General features: G+C 39.7%; 1 protein-coding gene across 1 annotated transcript in view; it reads right to left on the minus strand.

Moving 5' to 3' along the window:
• Positions 1-229: 229 nt before the first annotated feature.
• Positions 230-21,498, minus strand: part of SPON1 (spondin 1) — a 168,731-nt gene continuing 147,462 nt past the window's right edge. Inside the window, exons 8-16 of the mRNA XM_062494983.1 lie at positions 8,335-8,536; positions 6,928-7,068; positions 6,518-6,593; positions 5,902-6,084; positions 5,419-5,589; positions 4,226-4,393; positions 2,573-2,737; positions 1,067-1,330; positions 230-393 (exon numbers count right to left, since the gene is read on the minus strand). Of these exons, the coding sequence (XP_062350967.1) occupies positions 230-393; positions 1,067-1,330; positions 2,573-2,737; positions 4,226-4,393; positions 5,419-5,589; positions 5,902-6,084; positions 6,518-6,593; positions 6,928-7,068; positions 8,335-8,536 (1,534 nt within the window). The remainder of the gene's footprint in view (positions 394-1,066; positions 1,331-2,572; positions 2,738-4,225; positions 4,394-5,418; positions 5,590-5,901; positions 6,085-6,517; positions 6,594-6,927; positions 7,069-8,334; positions 8,537-21,498) is intronic.

Genomic DNA, 21,498 nt, shown 5'->3' on the forward strand with positions numbered 1-21,498 from the left:
TTTTATGCATTAAGGGCTGGCTGGAGTACCAAAGACTTACTCTCAGCATAGATCCGTGAGGAAATATTTATAAAATATTTTTCTTGCACCAGCAAGACTAAAAAGCAAACCACACTGCAAAAATGAAAACTAATATACACTTTATATTTTGCTGTTGTTGTTCTAAAAAAACAAACCAAGGTTGACTTTCCATTTAGCTCAGAATGCATCATTGGAACCTTGTGTTTTGTTAACAAGGATGGACATTACATGCTCTTAGCTCCTTTTTGTCTTTGCAGCTGGTAAACTGAGTGCTTTTGGACCTCTTCTTTACCAGCATGTAGCGCTCCTGAATTCCACCTCCGCAGAGGGTAGAACATTCTGTCCAAGCAGTCCATGGTTTCAGCCTACAAACTGGAAAAAATAAGTGATTTGATTAACTTTTCAGTAGTATCAAACACTGGAAAAAGTAAAAAGAAATTTAACATCTTCAGTACAAAAGACAGATAAAATTATGAAATTGTTAAATGTCAGACAAGCATGAGCCACAATTTAGCAGTAATTCCTATCCAGTTAATGTTAATTATTCCACAAGATATGTTTTGTTGATTTGAGGAACCAGTACTTGATGATACTATCCTCCATTGGAAGAGCAGTTTGAGCAGATCTCTTGGATCAGCCCGAGTCTGAATCAGACTGCTGAGGTGGAAATTAGTTCAGTTCTGAAATTCAGCAATTCGGATGCAGGAATAAATATTTTTAAATGCTCGAAGCTAACTGGATGTAAAGATTACTACCCAGATCTGCAGAAACTGCAATCAGCCAGGTGTAAACTTGAAACTTTCTCACACTTTTGTGTGGAGTAGCTAAAATACCCTTAGTGCTGGGGCACAGACAGATGATGTGGAGCTTTCTCCATGGTGCCCTAAGCTTAGGCTGGGTGATTTTGGTGATGGGCAAGCACTGAAAGTGGCTGGATTTTATTGCATGGCTAAAACTTTGCCTTGACTGAAGTGCTGAAGATGCTCTCACAGACTCCTGCCACACAGAAAAGCCATGGACATACTGAAAGTGGTTCCACGCTCACCTGGATATTGCTCACTGTCCAAATTCTTCTTTGCTTGCTCGCTTCTCCTTTTCTCCCGGGCCTCCTTCCAGCGCCTTTTTTCCATCCCTGCTCCCCTCAGGCACTTCCTCACTCTGCATTTTGCACGCTGGACGGTCTCAGGGCAAGCTGCTCCCCCAAACTGGGGCTCTATTTTAATCATCCTTGTCCTGATCATGTGGCCCTTGCCACAGGAGGTGTTGCACTCAGACCACTGGGACCACTCAGTCAGCTCACAGTCGATGGCTGCAGGGAATGAGAAACACCAAAAGAATGACACAAAATCCATGAGATCTAAACACAGGTGTGTTGATGAATCTTTACACCCCAACTACGTGAACTCTACTTAAGCCTCCAGTCCTCTCAGCAATTGTTTGGAGGCTGCCATGTCAAAATTTTCTGAGTCCATTTCTAGCAGAAGTGTTATTTGACACGCTCTTCGATTTCTTCTTCAAGAGTGGTGCTGGCAGATCACTAAAATTACAAAGAACATATAAATAATTCTCCTGTGCCTTCTTCAATTTCCCCACCCATCTGTCAGTTCTGTAATGGAAAGCTGTTGAAAATTGAGTTATATTTAAAAAGAATTTGCTGCCTCTGAGATCTGAGCCTCGCTTTGCTGGCAGTGTTATGCAATAAGCCACATTCACTAATGCCATTATATCTTGAAAGTTTTTATCTCTCAGCACTGCTTAACACTTACAGCCCCAATGAATAATAATCAAAATGATATTTCACATTATTTAAGAAAAGCTGAATGAGCAATTACAGTGTAAAAGCCTTTTAAACCAATACTTTCTGTGAAAAATAATGTAATTTGTGATAAAACCTCATAAACCAGCTGGCAACAGGATGCTAAAAGCAATCATATCTCATTCATTCAGCAGTGCCTTAGGCTATCACACTTCACAAAGACTGAAAAGCAACTAGAAATTTGCTTTACCGAAGAAATGGGGGATTTTAATGGAGTAAGGTAAAAAGTTCTCTGCAGCTGCCTCCTCACCATCCAGTAGCAGGTTGCAGAGTGATACCATTCAGAGGTGTATCAAAGGTGGATTTCTCCACCTCTTTTGTGCTCTTTTTGAGCTAAAAGAATCACACAAGTGATTTCAAACTCTTCTTTCTTTCCTGGCACATGGTCTGCATTTGAGTGATAAACCATGTTTTATAATTCTGACTTATTTCCTGCTAGGGGGTTGCCTTGGAGCTGTAGTGTGTTAAACATGCAGAGCTGTATTCCCACAGAAATATTGGGAATTAGCATGGGCTGAAGTAGGGCAAGCTGGTCATATTTCAGGTCTCAGTTGCTGAAAGTAAATAATAATAATAATAATAATAATAATAATAATAATAATAATAATTTTTAACAATGCACAGTTGATACCCTGCCTATCTAAGAAGGGATGCTAAGAACTGGTGATAGAGATTTGATCCATAGATTTTGACACATAATTAGCCTCCTCTTCCCAGGGAATTTTCCACACTTACGGCATTCTGGCAGCATGCATTTCTCTGCTTGTTCCAGCTCCTCGTTGCAGTCTCCCAGCTCAGCAGCAGATTTCAGCATCCTCTGCCTTGTTCTCATTCCCTTCCCACAGGTTACACTGCAGTCACTCCACTCAGACCAGGGAGAGAGCAGGCAGGGGATGGTATCTGGTAGGAAATAAAAAGGTAATGAATTTTTATTTTTAACATTTTCTTCTTATAAATAGGTTATGAAGGTATACGTTTTGAAAATAATACAGGTGGAAAATGTGCTGCGTTTTATCTGTCATCAGCCAATTATACTTCTTGTCACAAGCAGAATGGTGCTGCTGAAGAAGCTCAGAAAACTTGATATTAAATTGAAAGGTTTGCTTGATTTAAATATATTTGCTATCTTTTTCTTTATTTAAGTTATATCTGCTGGGTCTCAGTGCATTTGGAGAATAAATAGTTTAAGGAGCTATGTTTCAATCATAACTCCTGGGGAAAAAAAGAAAAAAAAAGGAAAAAAAAATTGTTGCAGTGAACAGAAGTCAACTTAATTTAGTCCAAAAAGTGAAGCTTCCATAGTTAGTCTACCAAAAAAATTTTTAAATTATTGTCTCTGATGAAAATGCAATATTCCCTAAGAAATTAATAGTGACAGTAAGGGTGTGGCTGGCTGATTGCACCAAAGAAACACCTCAATTTCTGAACTTTTAATGGGTTAAAAGGGGAGGGCACTGTTTTATTTGTTTTATCCTAGCCTTATGGACAAATACACCTCATACTGCATAACTCAGAGTTGTTTAGGTATGGATTGCTGACACACACACACCACTGTGTGGGTCATACAACAGGATACCACTGAACATTTTCTATTGATGCTCTCACCCTGTCAGTGAATGTGCTACTTAATGCACAACCCCTAAGATTTTCTTCCTAATTTTAAGGAGGACTAGGCAAAGCAGCATTGCTTCTGGTTTAGCTGTGCTCTTTGTGTGCTGGGACAACGCGTTGTGTAAAAAACAAGGTTTATTTTTTTGGGCAGATTTTAAAAGGTTTAATAAAAGACAATAACAGACAAACAGTAAAGCAAAAGGTTATAATGGCTGGGTGCTTGGCATTTAGCTAAGAGCATACTTGTTGTTTTGGAGATACTTCTTAAATTTATTAGTCTGTTGTATATTTATAGCTTTATTATACATTTTTAAACTTTTCATAAATTATTTTTTAAATTTTAGGAACTGTTTAATATGTTTTTTTTAGAGCATGTGTGTTTTTTGGTTGTGATTTTAATTAATTTTTTCTTAGTTTTAATTTGGGCTGTGGTTTTTAATTTTTATAGATGGTAATTGGTATTGGTATACCAATTGGTATTGGTGTTGGTAATTGGTATATTAGTATCAGGTGTTTTTACTGGGTGTTGTTTAACTAAGCAGGTAGTTTACTTACTACAAAGACACTTTATTAACTTATGTTACTTTTAAAGAAAACTATATCTTAAAAACTATTTTGACACTATACATACAGTATTTACTCTAATATTTGTGAAAAGCCAATACCATAATATGTATTTATAGGACAGCATTGCTTCTGGTTTAGCTGTGTGCTTGGTGTGCTGGGGCCCTGTGTCAGAAATTATGTTTGTTTTTAGAGCAGGACAGAGGAACTCACGGCACTCGGGCATCATGCATTTCTCTGCCTCAGTGGTTTCTGCCTTGCACATGGATCCATCAGCAGGAGTCATCTTGATCATTCTATGCCTCCTCTTCATCCCGGTGCCACAGCTGGCACTGCATTCGTCCCACTCCCCCCATTCAGTGACAAGGCAGCTGCTGGGAGCTGTTCAAAGGGGACACAGAAAGTCGTTCACGGGCATCACAGCATCAGCTGAGTTGGAAGGGACCCCAAGGGTCATCGAGTCCAGCCCCTGGCACCGCACAGGGTCATCCCCAAGAGTCACACCATGTCCCTGAGACTACTTCCAAATGCTTCTTGAACTTACACAGGCTTGGAGTTGTTACCACTTCTCTGAGGACCCTGTTTTAATGTCCAGATTTTTCCTGATATCCAGCCTAAACCTCCCCTGACTCAGCTTCAGGCCACTGCCTTGGGTCCTGTCACTGTTCACACAGAGCAGAGATCAGTGCCTGCCCCTCGTGGGGAAATTGTGACTGCACCGAGGTCTGACCTCAGACTCCTCCAGGCTGAGCAGACCCGGTGCCCTCAGCTGCTCCTCACAGGGCTTCTCCTCCGGAGCCTTTACCATCCTCGTGGCCTCCTTTGGGCACTCTCTAATGGTTTAATAACTCTTTTTGTATTGTGGCCCCCGGCATCCGGCTGGGGCTGCCCCGCTCAGAGCAGAGCAGAGCAGCACAGTCCCCTCCCTGGCCCTGCTGGCGATGCTGTGCCTGATGCCCCCGGCTCAGGGATGTCCCTCCTGGCTCCAGGGCACTGCTGGCTCACATTCAGCTTGCCATGGACCAGGAGCCCCGGGTCCCTTTCCCCAGCACTGCTTTCCATCCCAGCCTGTCTGTACATCCCGGGCTGCTCCATCCCAGGTGCAGAATCCAGCCCTTGTCCTTGTTAAACTCCTTGTGGTTGGTGACTGCCCAGTTCTTTAATTTATTGAGGTCTCTCTGCAGGGCCTCTCTGCTTTGGAGGGAGTCAGCAGCTCCTCCCAGCTTTGGATCATCTGGGAATTTGCCCAGTATCTCTTCCAGTCTTGCATCCATGTCATAATTAAGGTACTGAAGAGCACAGGCCTAAGATGGAGCTCTGTGGGACCCCAGTAAGACTCATAAAAAATGATTTGGGCAGTGCTCCTGCTGTTGGGTGGGTTTTCTGAAACTGAATGAGATACTTACAGCATTCCTCATTCACAACACACTTCTCAGTCTCTTCAGTAGGCACTTTGCACATGGAGCCATCCTCAGGGAACTGCTTGACGTATCTCTCCCTGGATCTCGTCCCCATCCCGCAGGAGACGCTGCAGGGGGACCACGTAATCCAGTCAGACATCATGCAGGTGGAGCCATCTGAAACACAGAGAGTGTTCAGCTGTGGGCGTTGGCAGAGCCCGTGTGCAGCATCCCTTCAGCGCTGCCTTCCAGGCTCTCCTGTCCTCTCCTCCACTGCATCCCTCACTCTCCTTTGTCCCTCTGTGCACTCCACGCCCTGACACTGCTGAGATGCAGAATCCACCACAGACAGCTTCCACTCATGTTCTCCAGCACTTTTCACTTGGCCACAACTCAAGCCGTACTACAGCAACCCACATCCTCGAGAACTTTGAAGGAAGAGTGAATTTTACAAGGAATTCTCCTGCTCCACCTTCCATTCCTGGTTACCTTCATCACTGCAGCCCGGACCCATGCAGGGCTGAAAGTCTTGGGTGTCTGGGCAGGGCACACTGAGGTCCAGCTGAGCTTTAAGCATTCTCTGCCTCATCCTCTTGCCCTTTTCACAGGTAGAGGAGCTGCAGGCCGACCATGGGGACCAGTTTGAGTATATGCAGGTCTCAGGGGTATCATCTGAAAAGTGAGGAAAGGCATTGCATGTTAAAAATGTCCTTCTGTTCTTCTTCCCTTTACTTGCCCAATAATTATTTTAGATTCTAATAGGACACATTATTTCCCTCTGCATTCTCTCTTCTCTGTTTTAGCCCAGAAGAAAAAATAATTGCCAACTGCCAACTTTCTTTAAAAATATGTATAGTTATTTGAACCCCAAAAGTCTTCTCTCTTTTATTGCCTGTATTGTTATTGCAATCTTCTAGGTATATATACAATTTCTTTTCTGTACAAGGAAAGGCTGATAGAAGAGACCAGAAGAGATGAAAACCTAAATCACTGTCTGAGTGGAATTTTTACTCCTAAGTCAGTTTTGTACCTTATCTACAAATCACACCGGGGAATGGAACAAAGTATAAATTATTAGTAACACACCAGCTAATTTCAAACGTACCTTCTTCTTTTTCCTCTGGTGCTAGATCTGCCACAATATCATCTATGTTATCAGGAACGATATTGCACTGCTCCCCCTGCAAAAAAATTGTTGTGAAGAGAGGAAACGCATCCATGAGGGGTTAAACCAGTACATAGTGAGGCACTACTGTGTCTGCAGCACCTTTTTCTCTTCAAATTCCTAGGCATACATAAAGAAAATCTCCAACTGAGCAGATGAAATAACTGCCAGAAGTAGGAGAACTAATACTTTAAGACAGCTTAATATTTTTTCTGCCATTATCTTTGCTGTGGGTAGGTTGAGGAGTGTAGATTTGGAAGGGAGGTGGAGAAAGAATTGATTATTTTTTTGGTTTACCAAATGGATTTTTGCTTGCTTGAGAATTTTGCTTATATATATATATATTCTACCTTTCGTGCAATTCTCTCAATGACAACTCTGGCCACCAGCTTGATAGATCCTCCTTCTGGATCATAAAATGGGCTTTGAGGATGATCTAAGCTTGTAAGAGGTCTGATCTTCTCCTGAGGCACTGTAGGTTTGTTAGGAGACTGCAGTAAAAAAAGAAAAAAATGTTAAAAAAGAACCCAATAGTAATTAAAGCTTCTCTGAAATGCTAAACTGCAAAATTCCAATGTGAGGTGAACTTGGTGCATCCATACTTACTGGTATGGGGATTTGTTTTGTTTTGTTTTTGTGGGGTTTTTGTTTGTTTTGGTTCTGTTGCTGGTGGTTTTGTTCTGCTTTGCTGTAAGAAATAATTGAAGTTTTCTGTGCCAAGCAGAACAGTTGGCAGGGGATTGAAACAGCCCCAAACTTGAGCTGATGGAGCTGCTGATAGCACTGCTTAGGTCTCTACAAAAGGGGGTGGGGACCCAAAGGTTTGCTTGTGGCCAAAGCCCTCTATTTATTCAACAGATAAACAAAATAGGTGAGCAGAAATGAGAAATTCTTTACTGCGCTGTGATCAATCCCTGGAAAAGACTGCCCAGAGTGGCTGCAGAGCCTCCCTTACTGCAGATATTCAAGAACTGTACAGAGTCCTATAATCTGCTCTAGCATGACCCTGCTTAAATAGGGAGATTGGATCAGATGATCCACTGGGCTTCCTTCCAACCTTACCCATCCTGTCATTCTGTGCTAACAATTCCCCAGGTGAATGTCATATTGTCCTGTCAGTGCTAACGCTGAAGGAACTCGGGCAAAACTGATGCCTTGGAGAGGCTGCCTGGAGCAGAGGCTGGACAGTGATAAAGTAGGGATTTATTAAAAGCCCTTCAAAGGATTCACCTTGGGCAGTGCAAGAGCCTGGCCATGGCTACACCCAGGATAGATGGTGTGTCAGGAGTTTTCACACTTTTATAAGTTTTGGTCCGTTCCCATATTGGGGTTCATTGTCCAATTCCAGCTCCAGGTTCTGCAGTCCCACCCTCCCAGATTCTCTCCTCAATTCTCTGCCCTTTGCACTTTTTGGGGCTGAAGCTGCAGCGCTGTCCTTGGTTCTGGGGCTGGAAAAGGATTGTTTTGTGTGACTGAGCTGTGAGGAGAACTTGCTGACACTTGATGTGAAGTTCAGAGTCACACCCCAGTGCAGTGCAGAATCTGGGAAACATGGAAGATGAAACTTGAGGCATCGAAACAACTGAGAGTGAAATGTAGCTAACATCTGTTTAAATGAATTTTATTTCACTTTAAGAAAAAAATTTAGTAGGGTAGAAAGTATAAAGGCATGGACAGCATCACCATGGATCAAGCTGCTTTCCTACTCCACTGCTGCGAGGTGACACGTGTGAAGAAATGACAGATGGTGCCTGTACCTCGTAGGTGACGCCGCTGTCGGTGCCAGCATCCCAGGGGATCAAATCCTGCACGACTTTCTGGACCCAGCCGCAGTCCTTGGTGCAGAGATCCTCAGCAGAGAGCCCCACATTCCAGTCAGGGCTGGGGCCCAGCATGGTGAGGAAGGACATCAGGTGCCTGTGCCGATCCACGGAGAACTCAGCAGAGGGAGCAGCTCTCCTGCAAACCCGGAGAAGAGTATTAATAACTGAACAGGGTTTGCTGCCAGAGAGAATTGCATCCAGGAGGCTTCAGCATCATCCAAGGAGGTTTGCACTTTAATAGGTGAATTTAATAGATGCAGAAATATAATAGCAGTGTGCTGTAGCAGTGTGCTTGTGCATTAGTGGGATAATGAGAATAAAAATGTCTGTCAAAAATCCAGACTAAAATAGCAGAGAAATACCTTGATTGCTGGGTTTCTTTTTACCCAGCTAATGTCAGTTCTAACGCCAACATTTCTCGGAAGTGCTACTGTAAGAACCCATTAATAAAGTCTTAATGCTTGTGGAAGTGAGAGATGGAGGTCACCGAAGCCTGGAGGGTTCAGCCAAGTTTTTGGCAGAGGATGTGGGAATGCCCCTGTGCATCCCTTTGTCAGGCATCCCTGGGGAAGGATCTGCTGAACCACCCCTGCTGTATCACCCTGCCATGCTGACAGCAGCTCCCACATTCCTGTGCCAATGGCAATAAAATCAGCCCCGATTTTATAAATAAAATTTATTTATGAATTTTATAAAGTTTTACAAATAAAATTTATAAATTTCATTATTTAAAATCACTGAAGGTTTCTGTTTGCAGATGAAGGGCAGGAACCTTTCATGGCATTTTTCTCGTGAGAAACAACAAATGCAGAATTATTTAAAATATTATTTTGGTAATTCTGTTCTAAATTCTGGCCTGATGTCAATGCAAATTTTCTTCAGCTACAGAACTTGGGTTAACAGAGTCCAGTCGAGGTTTTATTGCTTTTTTTTCTTTTCAATTTTATGCCAAAGTACACTGGTTCAGAGCATTTAAAGACCACATTTATTTTAAATGTGAGACATTTTTACAGTCTTATTTGTCCTTCCTATTATAGTTAGGTAACCAATAATAATGCCCATGCATGCATAATAGTGCACAGACACTGTTCTACTGTAGTCATAAGGAATTTATTCTTCCTATAAATGCTTATAAAAATGTGGTATTTATTTGTGGATTTTTTTATGGCTCAAAGCACTCTCAGTACATGAAGAAAACCAGAACTCCTCAAAGATAATGAGTTTTTTATCACACAGTTTCAAAACTAAGATATCTAAAAACCAGCGTGTTTAGTTCCCCTTTAAGAGGCAAGTTAAGAAGAATTTGCTTATGTGTAAAATGTTCTGGCCACTTCTGTTCCAGAGTCTAGAAGTTGTTTCTTACTGTGTAAATTGTCTTACATTGAATTAAAGACTCTGAGTAAAAGAGTTGCTAAGTATTTGATGTCAATAGTCCTGCCTTTCCCAGAAAGAAATGCAAATTACTTGTGTTTATTTTTCTATTGGAGATAGAAGTCTGATTTCAGTTTCTCTAATGCAAAGCCATAAATGAATGAATGAATGACAGTATCAACTTCCCTCAGTGAATGCTGTATCCTGATACATTTGTCAAGCACAGAGCCATGATTAGACTTAAAAAGCCTATTAACTGACTTGAAGTAGCTAAAGGATTTACTGCATTACAAGGATTTCTATGAATTCCCTGTAGGAATTCTATATTTCAAACAGGGTAAGCAATGCACTGTAAAATAACAGAGAGATGTGTGTTTGTGTAGCTGATCTTCAGATGGAGAATATGTCTAACATGGACATGGCAGAACATAGTATTCATCATAATGTTAATATAAATAAAAATGTGTATGTATTTAAATTATATTTGTATTTAAATTATAACTATATCAATGTTTAAACCCCGTTAAGGAACACTTCAATGTGAGAGTTACTCTGCCTCCAAGACTTTGCAGGTGTTAAAAATCAGTAAACTTGAGCCCGACATAATTTTCCAATTCAGAGCACTTTGCCAAAAATGACCTAGCTTCTGCTCCTTTGTTAGGGCAGTTAGATAATGTTATGGTCATTTTACTGTATTTTATCCTGTAACAAGTTAAAACAGAAATTGAAAATTCATACAGGACAAATGGAGGCTCCTCTCCTCTCCTCTCCTCTCCTCTCCTCTCCTCTCCTCTCCTCTCCTCTCCTCTCCTCTCCTCTCCTCTCCTCTCCTCTCCTCTCCTCTCCTCTCCTCTCCTCTCCTCTCCTCTCCTCTCCTCTCCTCTCCTCTCCTCTCCTCTCCTCTCCTCTCCTCTCCTCTCCTCTCCTCTCCTCTCCTCTCCTCTCCTCTCCTCTCCCTCTCCCTCTCCCTCTCCTCTCCCTCTCCTCTCCCAAATACTTGTAAGGATTATGGATACCAGCTTGAACAACAGTTGTTTAATGTTGTCCAACATCCAGATCCAGAGTCCTTCCTGAGTTGCTGTAATGAAGGGGAAATGGACTGCTCTAAGGCACCACCCATAACTTCTGCCCAGGTGGAGGGATAGGCACAGCCTGGGCTTATGACACAGGAAAACTCTGGGAGGGGGGGGGTGTGTTAGCTTTTTAATAATCTGACAAATTCCAGCTGTTTCCAGTATCCACATGAATGACAGATTCATGAAGCTGGCAGGAACCTAAATTCTTTCTGCATCCCCCCAGCAACACATCTGGCTCAGATGCCCTAAGACTGCACTGTGGATCTCCATGAAGGAAACCAGTGCAAAAATATATTCAGTACACCCTAAACCCAACTTTTTTTAGTTTTGAATTGTCAACACTTCGGGTAAAACAGGAATTTGGATCATCTTTTTTCTCTTTAAAAATTTTAGAAAGTGTTCTGCAACAAGTTGAGCATGTCTGGTAAAGGAAAGTCTAAATGAGAGCTGCAGAGCAAATCCTGAGCATTAGGAAAGTGCCAGGTGAGAGCCTTGAGAGCCCCAAGGGGCAGGGGATCCCTGCTTTCCTTGGCTGAAGCAGACACAACCTTTCCACTGTGAGCCTGACAGCCTGCTGGCAATTCCTGTCACCCAGCACAAGTCCCAGGCAGCATTCTGCATCCTCATGTTATCCCTTCCCTTTCCTTTATTTCCATCCAATTTTAGTTTTGTTAGCAGGATTAGGATCTCCAGCTACAGAGATGCCATATACTGAGCAGTGTAAGAAAAAGGTGGCTTTTTCCCTCCCCATTTTTGTGTGTTTGCATTTTGTGGTGTATTGGACCGTGGGTTTTAATTTTTTTTAAATTGTTATTGTTGTTGTGGGGGTTTTTGTTTGTTTGTTTGGTTGGTTTTTGTTTGTTTGGTTGGTTGTTTTTTTCCTCTTTTAAGGCTGAAAGAGCACAAACATGATTTTGCTTCACAGGTTTTCTCCCTAAGTGACAACCCAGTTGCTATCACTGCTGGGAGTGGGGGTTAAGGAAGTCTTTGACAAACCAACAGAAAACTCAGGTTGCTACAAGACACATTTTTGAGTGTTGAATCAATATTGTTGTGTTCTGCTCAGGTCCATGAGAAAGGCAAGAGAGCATGCATAAGGAAGGTGGTTGTGTAGAGCTGCTGAATAAAAAGAGCAAAGAATTATAATTGGGAGAATAAAACTTTGTGGTTACTTTTGGTTTAATATTAGATGAGCAAAGTAAAAGAAGTGATTAGCAAGTAAAAGAAGAAGCAAAAGGCAGCCTGAGCACATACACTTTCTTTTTTTTTGGGTTGGTTAGGTTTTTTTTTTTGTTTGTTTGTTTTACTGTTTTTTGTTCTTTTTGTCTTTTTGGTTTTTGTGTAATAAGACCATTTATAGGGTTGAGATTTTACCCTTGTTTGAAACTGAATTCTAATTCAGGCAGTATTATAGATTTTATACCGGGGAAAAAATCTGACATATGCCATGGACTGAATAACTATATGGAGTGTAAGGTTGTTGGGAATAGCTTACACCTCTCCAGAGCTGTGTTAAGGCATAATCACCCTAACCCCACTTTTAGGGTCTGGAACTTGGATTTATTTGAGTGCACCAGGATCTGATCTCACTTGTGGCCGGGATGGTGCAGTAGCCTTTTCAAATAGGAAGAAAAAAGTGGAAACAGAGAAATTATTCTAAGTCTGATCAGAGGCAGAGAGTTGAAAGCACTGTGGACCACATTGCCACTGCTTTCATCTCAGTGGTCTTCATGATCAGAAACCATTTTTTTTTAATTAAGTGTCCAGCTGATTGAAAACTGAATATTTTCAGAAATACCCAATGGACTTTCCATTTTACATCTAGTAAGCAAAAGTAGCATCTTTCATTTATTTTAGAGACTTGCACTGCATCACATGCACAATTTCCAGGATGAACATTCCTGTTTACTCATTTTTAGGACCTTTTGCTGTTGATACAAATAACACCATGAGCATGGAAACACACTTCACACCCTTGAACTTCCTACCAGCAGCACCTACACAACATCTGTTTTATTGAGCACATTTTAAATCAGAACACCCTGAAAAGTGAAGCAGCTTCAAAGAAGAGAATTAAGATCTCAAAGTGAATGGAAAATGCTCTTAGAAGTTTGCAACTAACAGGAAAAAAAATAGATGGCATATTTAGATGTTTTATTACTGAGAAAGCCATTTATGAAGTGATGGAAATTACTATCACTGCGTGGACAATGAAGTTTTATGCACAGAGATCAACACCTGAACATACACCCAGGATTCCAGGTTGCACATAAGGAGGGGGAGAATCTTTAGTTCTGATTAAATGCAGGGCAGGTTAGCATTTTAGTAATGAGAAATTTAAACTTGTGTCTGTCCCAAAAGGGCCAGAGAAAGGAAAGCTACAATAACATCAGCACTGAATCAATGAAATTTGAGTGACACCCATTTAAAAAGTTGAAAAACACATTAATGTCAAGCTGTTGGTTTCTCTGAGCACCAAAAGAGAGGAGGTGACAGTAGGAGTTTGGCTATTTTATTTCACAAGGAGAGAATGAAGAAAGACAGAAAACTTCTTGTGCATTTAGCATTGGGACTGTGAAACCCCTACATAAAAACCTTTTACCTTGCTGTGTGCCAGAATTTTAAAATGGGAATGCTGCTACAACCAGTTAAAAGGGGTGTGCATGGTATTAGATATTGAACTAGGGGATTATATCATTACCACTGGCATTTAAACCACACATCAGAACAAATGCTGCTCTAAAATACCATTAATCTGAGTGCTTTTAGAAAGCATTACAAAAGGAAAGGACTCTGTGCAGGCATGTTACAGGCAGTTTCCTATTGTCCTCTAAGCATGCCTGCATTGCTACTGTAGATAATAATGAAATATTTACTCATTAACACATCAGCTATTTGATTTAATGCCTTCACGCATTGACAGGCATACCTTAATGATGTGAGCAATAAATGTGAGCAGCTTTTCTACACTGCAAGAAAACCTCAGGCACCTCAAGTTAGGACTGCAGCTCCTGTGAATTTTTGTGTGTGTTCTTTGCAGTTTGTCACAAACAAGGTGTGGTTATGTAATATTTACTCCTGCTTAGAAGAGCTTTGTGTCTTCTTAGATTATTTACTGTACATTTACAAGCAAACCATGTTTCAGGTGTCACTGGATGGATTCAGAAAATTTCTCTTTGTTTCCCAGGAGCTTTGGGACTACAAATTGTCTGCCTGGAGTAATTACAGCTGTATTTACAAAGGAAATCCCAGGGAGAGTTGTAAGAGCACTGCTGCTTTGTATCTGCCTCCTCTTTTCACCTGGCTGGTCTGCTAACCCTGAGAAACCTGGCCTGAGAAACTGCAGGGGCAGAGCAGCTCTTCAGCCTGGCATGAGAAAACCACCACAGCCCGAGGTCTGATCCTCTGCTTCCCCTTAACAACATCAGATAATCAGCACGGTTCTATTTATGATCTGCTTAGCAATGAACTCTGATTTGCTACCAACTTCACTCATTGTGGGTACTAGATTACAGCAAGCATCTCCATGGAACAAAAGATACCATGAGGCTATTGACTGGAATACCTAAAAAATGGGGATACTCCTTCGAAAGCCTTCAGAGAATTTTAAACCAATACTATCCTATTTCTCAAAACCCATTGATTTGCAGATATCCTAAGGGGGGAATTGCATTTTGCATTTCCCCAGTCCCAGTGTAACCTCTGAAGATGCCCAGCATCTTAATTAATACAATGCACAGCCCAGTTCATCCAGCATCTCCTTCCATACCACAGGCACGTGCCTTTTGGTGTCTGGAGATGGGAACTAGAGTAAATTATTTAATTATCACTTCATTAATAACAAAATGCAAAGGGGCAACAATTAGCACGTTGAAATTTTGCAGATAGAGTTGTGCTCACTAGAAACTGAAATGGCAAATCACCCCAGTTACCCAGTGAGTACTTACACAAGAAAGAGGAGGCAGGATTAGTGAGTACACGTGTAATTGCATGGAAATGATGCTGATGTGATTACTCACCATATTACAAAGGGAAATTATTTTGGCTCAAGGAAATACAGCAGATGGTTGGGAAATAATCATAAAACTGTAACGACCAATGGGAGGAACATGTAGAGAAAAAAAAAAAGTAAGGGATGAGATGCTTGCAGAATGGGATGAGGAAGTTTGATTTAACTGGATGGCCATTAATTTCCATGAACAATGAGTATAAACTTCTTGCAGGGATTGTTCTTAGTTAATTCTTTTCTATGTTTTAATACTCAAATTCTTCTCTTGCCTAGTAACATTTGAATTTTAAGTAGAAAATAAATGGTGACAGAAAATGGAGCTGCCATATGTGCTTGCTCTGACTAAAACATAATCGATACAATTTTTTTTTCTTTTTCAACAAACACATATGTTCTTACCTAGAACTTTTTTTTTCCTTTGAGATTGGGTTATGAATTTCTTAATGTGGGTGTCAGACCATCTGTCAGACAATGAAGTTCCCCTAGGTCTCAGTAATACCCATTACACTTAAGGCAATTCTTCTTTATAAGTGTGATGTAGTTTTTGGAATTTTTTTAGTCATCACTTAATAAATGTATATAACTCTGAATGGCACTCAGCTGACATGGATTCAGGTAACAGGGGACTTCACAAGAGCATGGCAATGGATGCCAACAGAAGCAGAAATTTGTTGCCTTGAGCTGCTAAAACACAACTCAGCAGTGTTTTGTCCTGATGTCTGGGAAAAAAAAGAGACTGAGTTATTTTCTCATTTAAATGGAGCTCTGTAGAGACATTAAAATAGAGCAACCAAGTCATGAGGGCAGGGTGTGTTGTTGGGTTCATTCACTCCTGTGAAGTTCCTGAAGTATCAATAAATGGAAATTAATAAGATTAAAGATTTTATCTTACATTAATTATCCCAATATATACATACACTTTGAGCCCAATCTCACCCTGACTCAAATAAAAGCACCTGTTATTGTATTTTTAAAACACATATCATGGCTGAGATGTATCTTCTCATATTTTGGGGGTTTGTGTGACAAATATGTCTACTTTGTGGAAAAAAAATATAACTTATATTTAAAGAAACCCTAAAGCACTAAACAGAATTTATCTTTTCAAGATGAAAGAAAAAAATGTTCCATTTAGGTCCAATTCTTACACGAAAGCTTCCATTTTGAAGTCAAAGCCTTTTAAGAAAACTGCTTTGATTAGGTTTGCTGATGGATAATCTGTTAATTCAACAAAAACTTCTCCTGCATCCAGCTGTCAGGAGTTCAGGGACACCACTCAACCTTCCAAAGTCAGACAGGTGGGGATCACCTGAGGGTTTGGGGTCTGTAGGACAGGACACCAACAGTGTGAAAGGACGAGTTGCAGCAGGAAGGAATGATGAAGCACAGGAAGTTTTCTGACACTCATTTTCTGCATTAGCCAAATGCAGAGCTGGAGCACTCAGAACTATTTCAAGCTCCAGAGAAATTTATGTGTTTCTCTTCATGTTATCAAAAGCCACAGCTGACTTTTCCCCTGTATTTTGGGGTTTTTTTATATATTGGATTGTCCTTTCTGCATTACTGTTTCTGATTAGATTGGGGGTTAGGATTCTATTTTTGACAATATTAAACTTCACTGGATGAATCCCAGTTATCTATAAAATCATAAAAGGAGAAAATAGCTGAGCCAGACACATCATTGTGTTACCATAGAAACAAGAGACTCTGTCTGGCCTCCTCATTCCTGTCATTTTGTACACAAAGCCTCCAAACTTTGAAAATGTTTGCTGGTGCCATACTGTCATTTTGGGGAAGGAAACTTAATTTCCAGCAGGATTGACAGATATTGGCTCTTACCCCATTTTAGGGTAGACAGCACAATGTGACAGTGGGAGATGACAAGAGAGATAGGGATTCCAGGGGGGAAAAAAGACCCTCCAGAGATTTACAGAAATAAAAAGTGAAGACACAGGCTCCAGTGGCACCATTGAAACAAAATGTTGCCTTGCAAGAATAAAAATATAAAGGCTTTATAGGACAACATATCTGTGGGAAAGCAACAGAAATCCTTGCAGGCCATCGTTGTATTAAATTCCTGGGATGCATATCATGAAACAGTAAAGTTAATATGACTTTTAATGCTCCAGTTGTGCATCCACATTCATAAAAGATGACATTAGAAAGATCAGAGCTACCAGAACATGGTATTTTCTTTTTTCTTGAAATATCTTTTCACAGGAGTGAGTACCATAGAATGACTAAAAAGTTCTGGGAGTATTAATTGTTGCTTTCAAAGCTTATGTCTAATTAGATCTACTGAAAATCCAAAGCCAGAAATATTTTTTTTTAAAGATTGCACTCATGCTCCCTTCTGAGGAATTGCCTGTGAAACCTGAGTTTTTAAAAGACAAAGAGTTTTCATCATCACTGCATAACACCCAGTGAGGAAGCGTTTGTGCCACACAGCTATGGCAAAAGATCTCACCCAAAAATTGAGCACAAAAATCTGAACAAGATTTTTACTTTAGTTGAAGTACTTTTAATTTGTCCTCTCACAAATGGCTTCTTTGTGCCTTTGTCATATTCCCTTTATTTACTCTAAAAAAGTTAGTTTCTGAGGAAACCAGCTTGAATTTAACAATTTTTTTTTTAGTTTTGGGGTTTCAAGTTTTTTTTTTCTTACTTGTAGTTGATGTAAGGAAAGCATCATTATTGTTATAAGGAATGAGGTTTTCACATTTACATCTGTTTATGAATTATATAAATTCAGGTCCTGGTTATGTCTTGCAAGAGTAATTCCGCTGTGATACAGGGTCCAAATGCCAATACGCATGTGCTGCTCCACTTCTTCCTCCAGTTTCACCAAAACATCTCACTTTTAACTATTACAAATTGTTTTTCATTGCTAAAAGCTTCAATTCAAAAATATCTCCCGCATCAGCCTGAGCTTTGCATTCCGATGTAGTTCTCACTGCATTTCCTGGGATTTCACTGTGGCCTCTGCAGAATTTGTGTTCATCCACTTGTGCCATCTCAGATGAGATCAGTTTCTGAAGGAATGATGAGCTACCAGATGTTGCCAAGCAATCACAGGAACCCTGAGATTTCTGTGCCTTCATTCAACTTGGTCCGATCTGGAGGAGTTTTTCAACTCATTGATTGTCAAGTCATTTTTCCAAAGGACAGCAACACAAAGCCTCAATCAATAAACAGCTATTGGAACATTCTAAACAGAAGGCAAACATATTTTCCTCCAGCTTGGCACGAAAATTTCAATCTGCATACTTAGCATGGAAAGGTTTAGGTTTAGACGAGTCATACCTCACATAAAATCTTTTTAAAATATTCCCAGAGTGCCTGTTGAAGGGAAAATATGGCCCATACAACATAGCAATACAACTTTTATTATAACAGCATATCTGGAGCTAGAGAGAGCTACTTAGGGAATTTTAAAAATACTTTCAAGCATCTCAAAATTTAAATCAACTAATCTGTCAAGGGAAAACCATATCATAACTCTCCAGGGGGGAAAAAAAAAAAGGCATTTTCTTTTAGGATAACATAAATCCAATGAGGTGTCAAATATAACCACATCTCACTCGTTACAACGGCGAGCCACTGAGAATGAATTTGCAGCTCAGACAATTCATCAGCCCGCTCTCGTTTCCATTCTTCACGCCTTAGCTGCCAGCAGTTGGATTTCCTTTCAGTTTTCCTTGCTCCTGATGGCTTGTTATCAATGAGATGGGCTTGTGCAAATGTCATTATTTCTTTGCTTGAAGCTTTGCTGCCCTGGATGCTGCTGCTGTTGATGGGAACGATGTTTTTGTGAATTCAGAGCAGGTCAGGCACAGTGATGATGCTGCTCGAATGGCAGTGACTGGTTTGGGGATTTTGGCCGACTTCCCAACCATGTACCAAGCCATGTTTACACCCTTCTGGTCAGAGAGCTTTTGCTGCTGCAAGCTATTAGCTGCAATTAACAACAGAAGATATTTTTGCCCCCAAGAACCCCTAAAAGTTCATTAAAGTTTGCTTCAGGCAACAGATGGGTTCTACTTTAGCACTGAATTTATACTTTAGTTTTAAATCAGCTCTTCTTTTTGAGCTGTTCATGCTGTCCACTTCACTCTAGGGAGTGATGCTGTTACTTTTATAACTAGAGTTAATACTCTTTTTTTTTATTAAAAATACTTCAAGGTAATTCAACCACAGGCACACCATAAGGTGTTCAATGGGTTAAATGCAGCTGTGGAAGGATATAAAATCTTGGAAGGCAAGAAAATGCACAAGCTTTACCATTTTGTAAGTACAGAGGAAGTGGAAACCTGATTAATGCAGTATTCACCTAGGAGAAAATGTCTAACAAGCATGAAAAACAAGCATTATAAAGAATATAAGAAGGAGCAATAATTAATAATCTTCCTTGTTTTTATATAACCCTCTGTTGACTCTTAGTCACACAAGAAAAAATTATCCATGTGTGATTTATTTTTCAAATCATTAGGTGGAACAGTGTTTATAATCAATTTGTATAACCAAATACTGATGACATCCAATGCAGAGATGATTAAAGGACTATGATATCAGCTGTTCTTATCCCTTTGGAGACAATAACAAATGTAATTTAGACAATGCCCCTTACAGTTGGTTAATTGCAGTTCATCTGTATTTTGCCTTTCTGAATGCCATTTAAACCCAAACACAAGTGTGCACCTTCAAATGTGGGCTTTTGGGTTTTTTTAAAATCTTTGTTGGGTAGTATGAGGACTTGATTAATTGAGCAACTGAATCATTTACTCATTTCTGTTGTACATTTTTATAAATTACATTCTGATGCCAATATCACCTATTAATGGGCAGCTATTTATTTATTGCATGGCAAGCCAGGAAATAATTTCATCACTCTTAATGAGATAACACAAGGGTTGCATCAACTGAAAATGAGAAACCAACCTCAGAATTTACTCACCTAATGCAAAACTAAATTTTGTGACTTCATAATATTTTAAAATAAATAAAGGCACAATTTCAAATATTTCAAATGGATGGATAGGAACTGGTAGAAATTTCCCAATGAATTTTAGTTTCCAAGCTCTGAGGAATTTGGTGTGGTACATGTGGATAGTTCTATTAATGCTTAATAAGACATTCTAGGAAGAATAATTCCCAGAATTAACTTACATTAGTTCTGACATTGACAGCTCTCCACTCTGCAGGGCTCTGGGTATTTAATTATTTTTCATCTAAAGTCTCTCTGTTATCAAAGATGAAAGGTGCATTGATTTGAATTTTCCCCTCTTAATGCTGATTAAAATTTATTTATAATAAAAAAATGCAGTGGACTGTCTCAAAATTAAAACATGATACAAGGGAATAAGCAGCTTGGTTTCACCAAAATCTGAGGCAAAAATTAAAGAGGGAGATAAAAAAAAATAAATCTTTTTTTCCTCCAGTAAAATCACAGATCAAGGCCACAAATCCACTCTGTACATCTGTTTCTTTTTCCTCCAACAGTGTCCACATTAATCTCTCCAAATCACTCCAAATGTAGGTAGAACAACAAAGTACTGATTTTGATTTCAGCCTACAAATTTTTTTTTAAAATAAAGGTCTTATTAAGAGGAAAATACCAGCTTTTGTTGTGGTTTATATGAACATATTTTATCCACGTATGCAGCTTAGAGAGAAATAGATAATTCACACAGATGAATTGGTAAATTAATTTCTCAAATTCTGCAGACATATACACAGATCAATTTCCTAAATCCTGAAAAATAAGATTCATTTTATCTGATTTTCTGAAAGTCTTAAAAATATTCCTCAAATCACATATTGATTTTATAAGATATCACAAAGAGAAATGTCTGGTTGAAACTTTTAACTCTGAAGAACTGCTCCATTTATTTTGAATTTAATGCCAATGTTGTGATTTTCTCCTATTTTCAGTGGAGAAAAATTAAGCAAGTAATAGAAAATAAATTTTAACTAGATGCAAGCAAATTATACTTTACTTTAAAAGTCCACCTTTGGTTAAACAGCGACTTTGTGGTTTTTAAGTTGAATGCAGTAAATAGCAGTCAAAACCAGGAGACAAATCTAAGTGTTTCCTTTTCAAATTCACCTAATTCATGCATTCTGGTTGAAGTATTGTAAAGGAGTTTAGAAGAAAAATAGAAATAGAGCAAGACATTTCTGTTCTCCAGGAACAGAACGTGGGGCTGTTGGTTGTATTTTTTTATGCACATGGTAATGTTACTAATAGCTATTTTAGTATGTAAGCACCTCAGGACCTGAATTAGTTGCTTAGAGCACAATGAATTGAGCTTATCAAAGAAGAGTAGGAAAAGGAGAAATTTTATTTTATTTAATTTCAGAAGACTGTAACTCTGACCTGGGAACTTCTCTGTCTAACAACATCTAACAACATCACATCATTGAGTGATCTAAAGGTGGAGGCTGTTTAAAGGAAGAAAAGTTGCATGGGCACAGGACCAGCAGCAAAATTACAGTGAAGTAAGAAAAAAAACCCAGCAGAAATTGAAAATTTATGCAAAATAAAAGTAAAGTGAGAAGGAAACCAATCCAGAAAGCCCAAATACACACATCTGTGGCTTGGCTTTCAATGGCCAAATGCTGTAATGGAAACGTATTGATCAG

This window comes from Cinclus cinclus, chromosome 6 (assembly GCF_963662255.1).
Source record: "Cinclus cinclus chromosome 6, bCinCin1.1, whole genome shotgun sequence".
In the NCBI taxonomy this organism is placed as follows: Eukaryota; Metazoa; Chordata; class Aves; order Passeriformes; family Cinclidae; genus Cinclus; species Cinclus cinclus.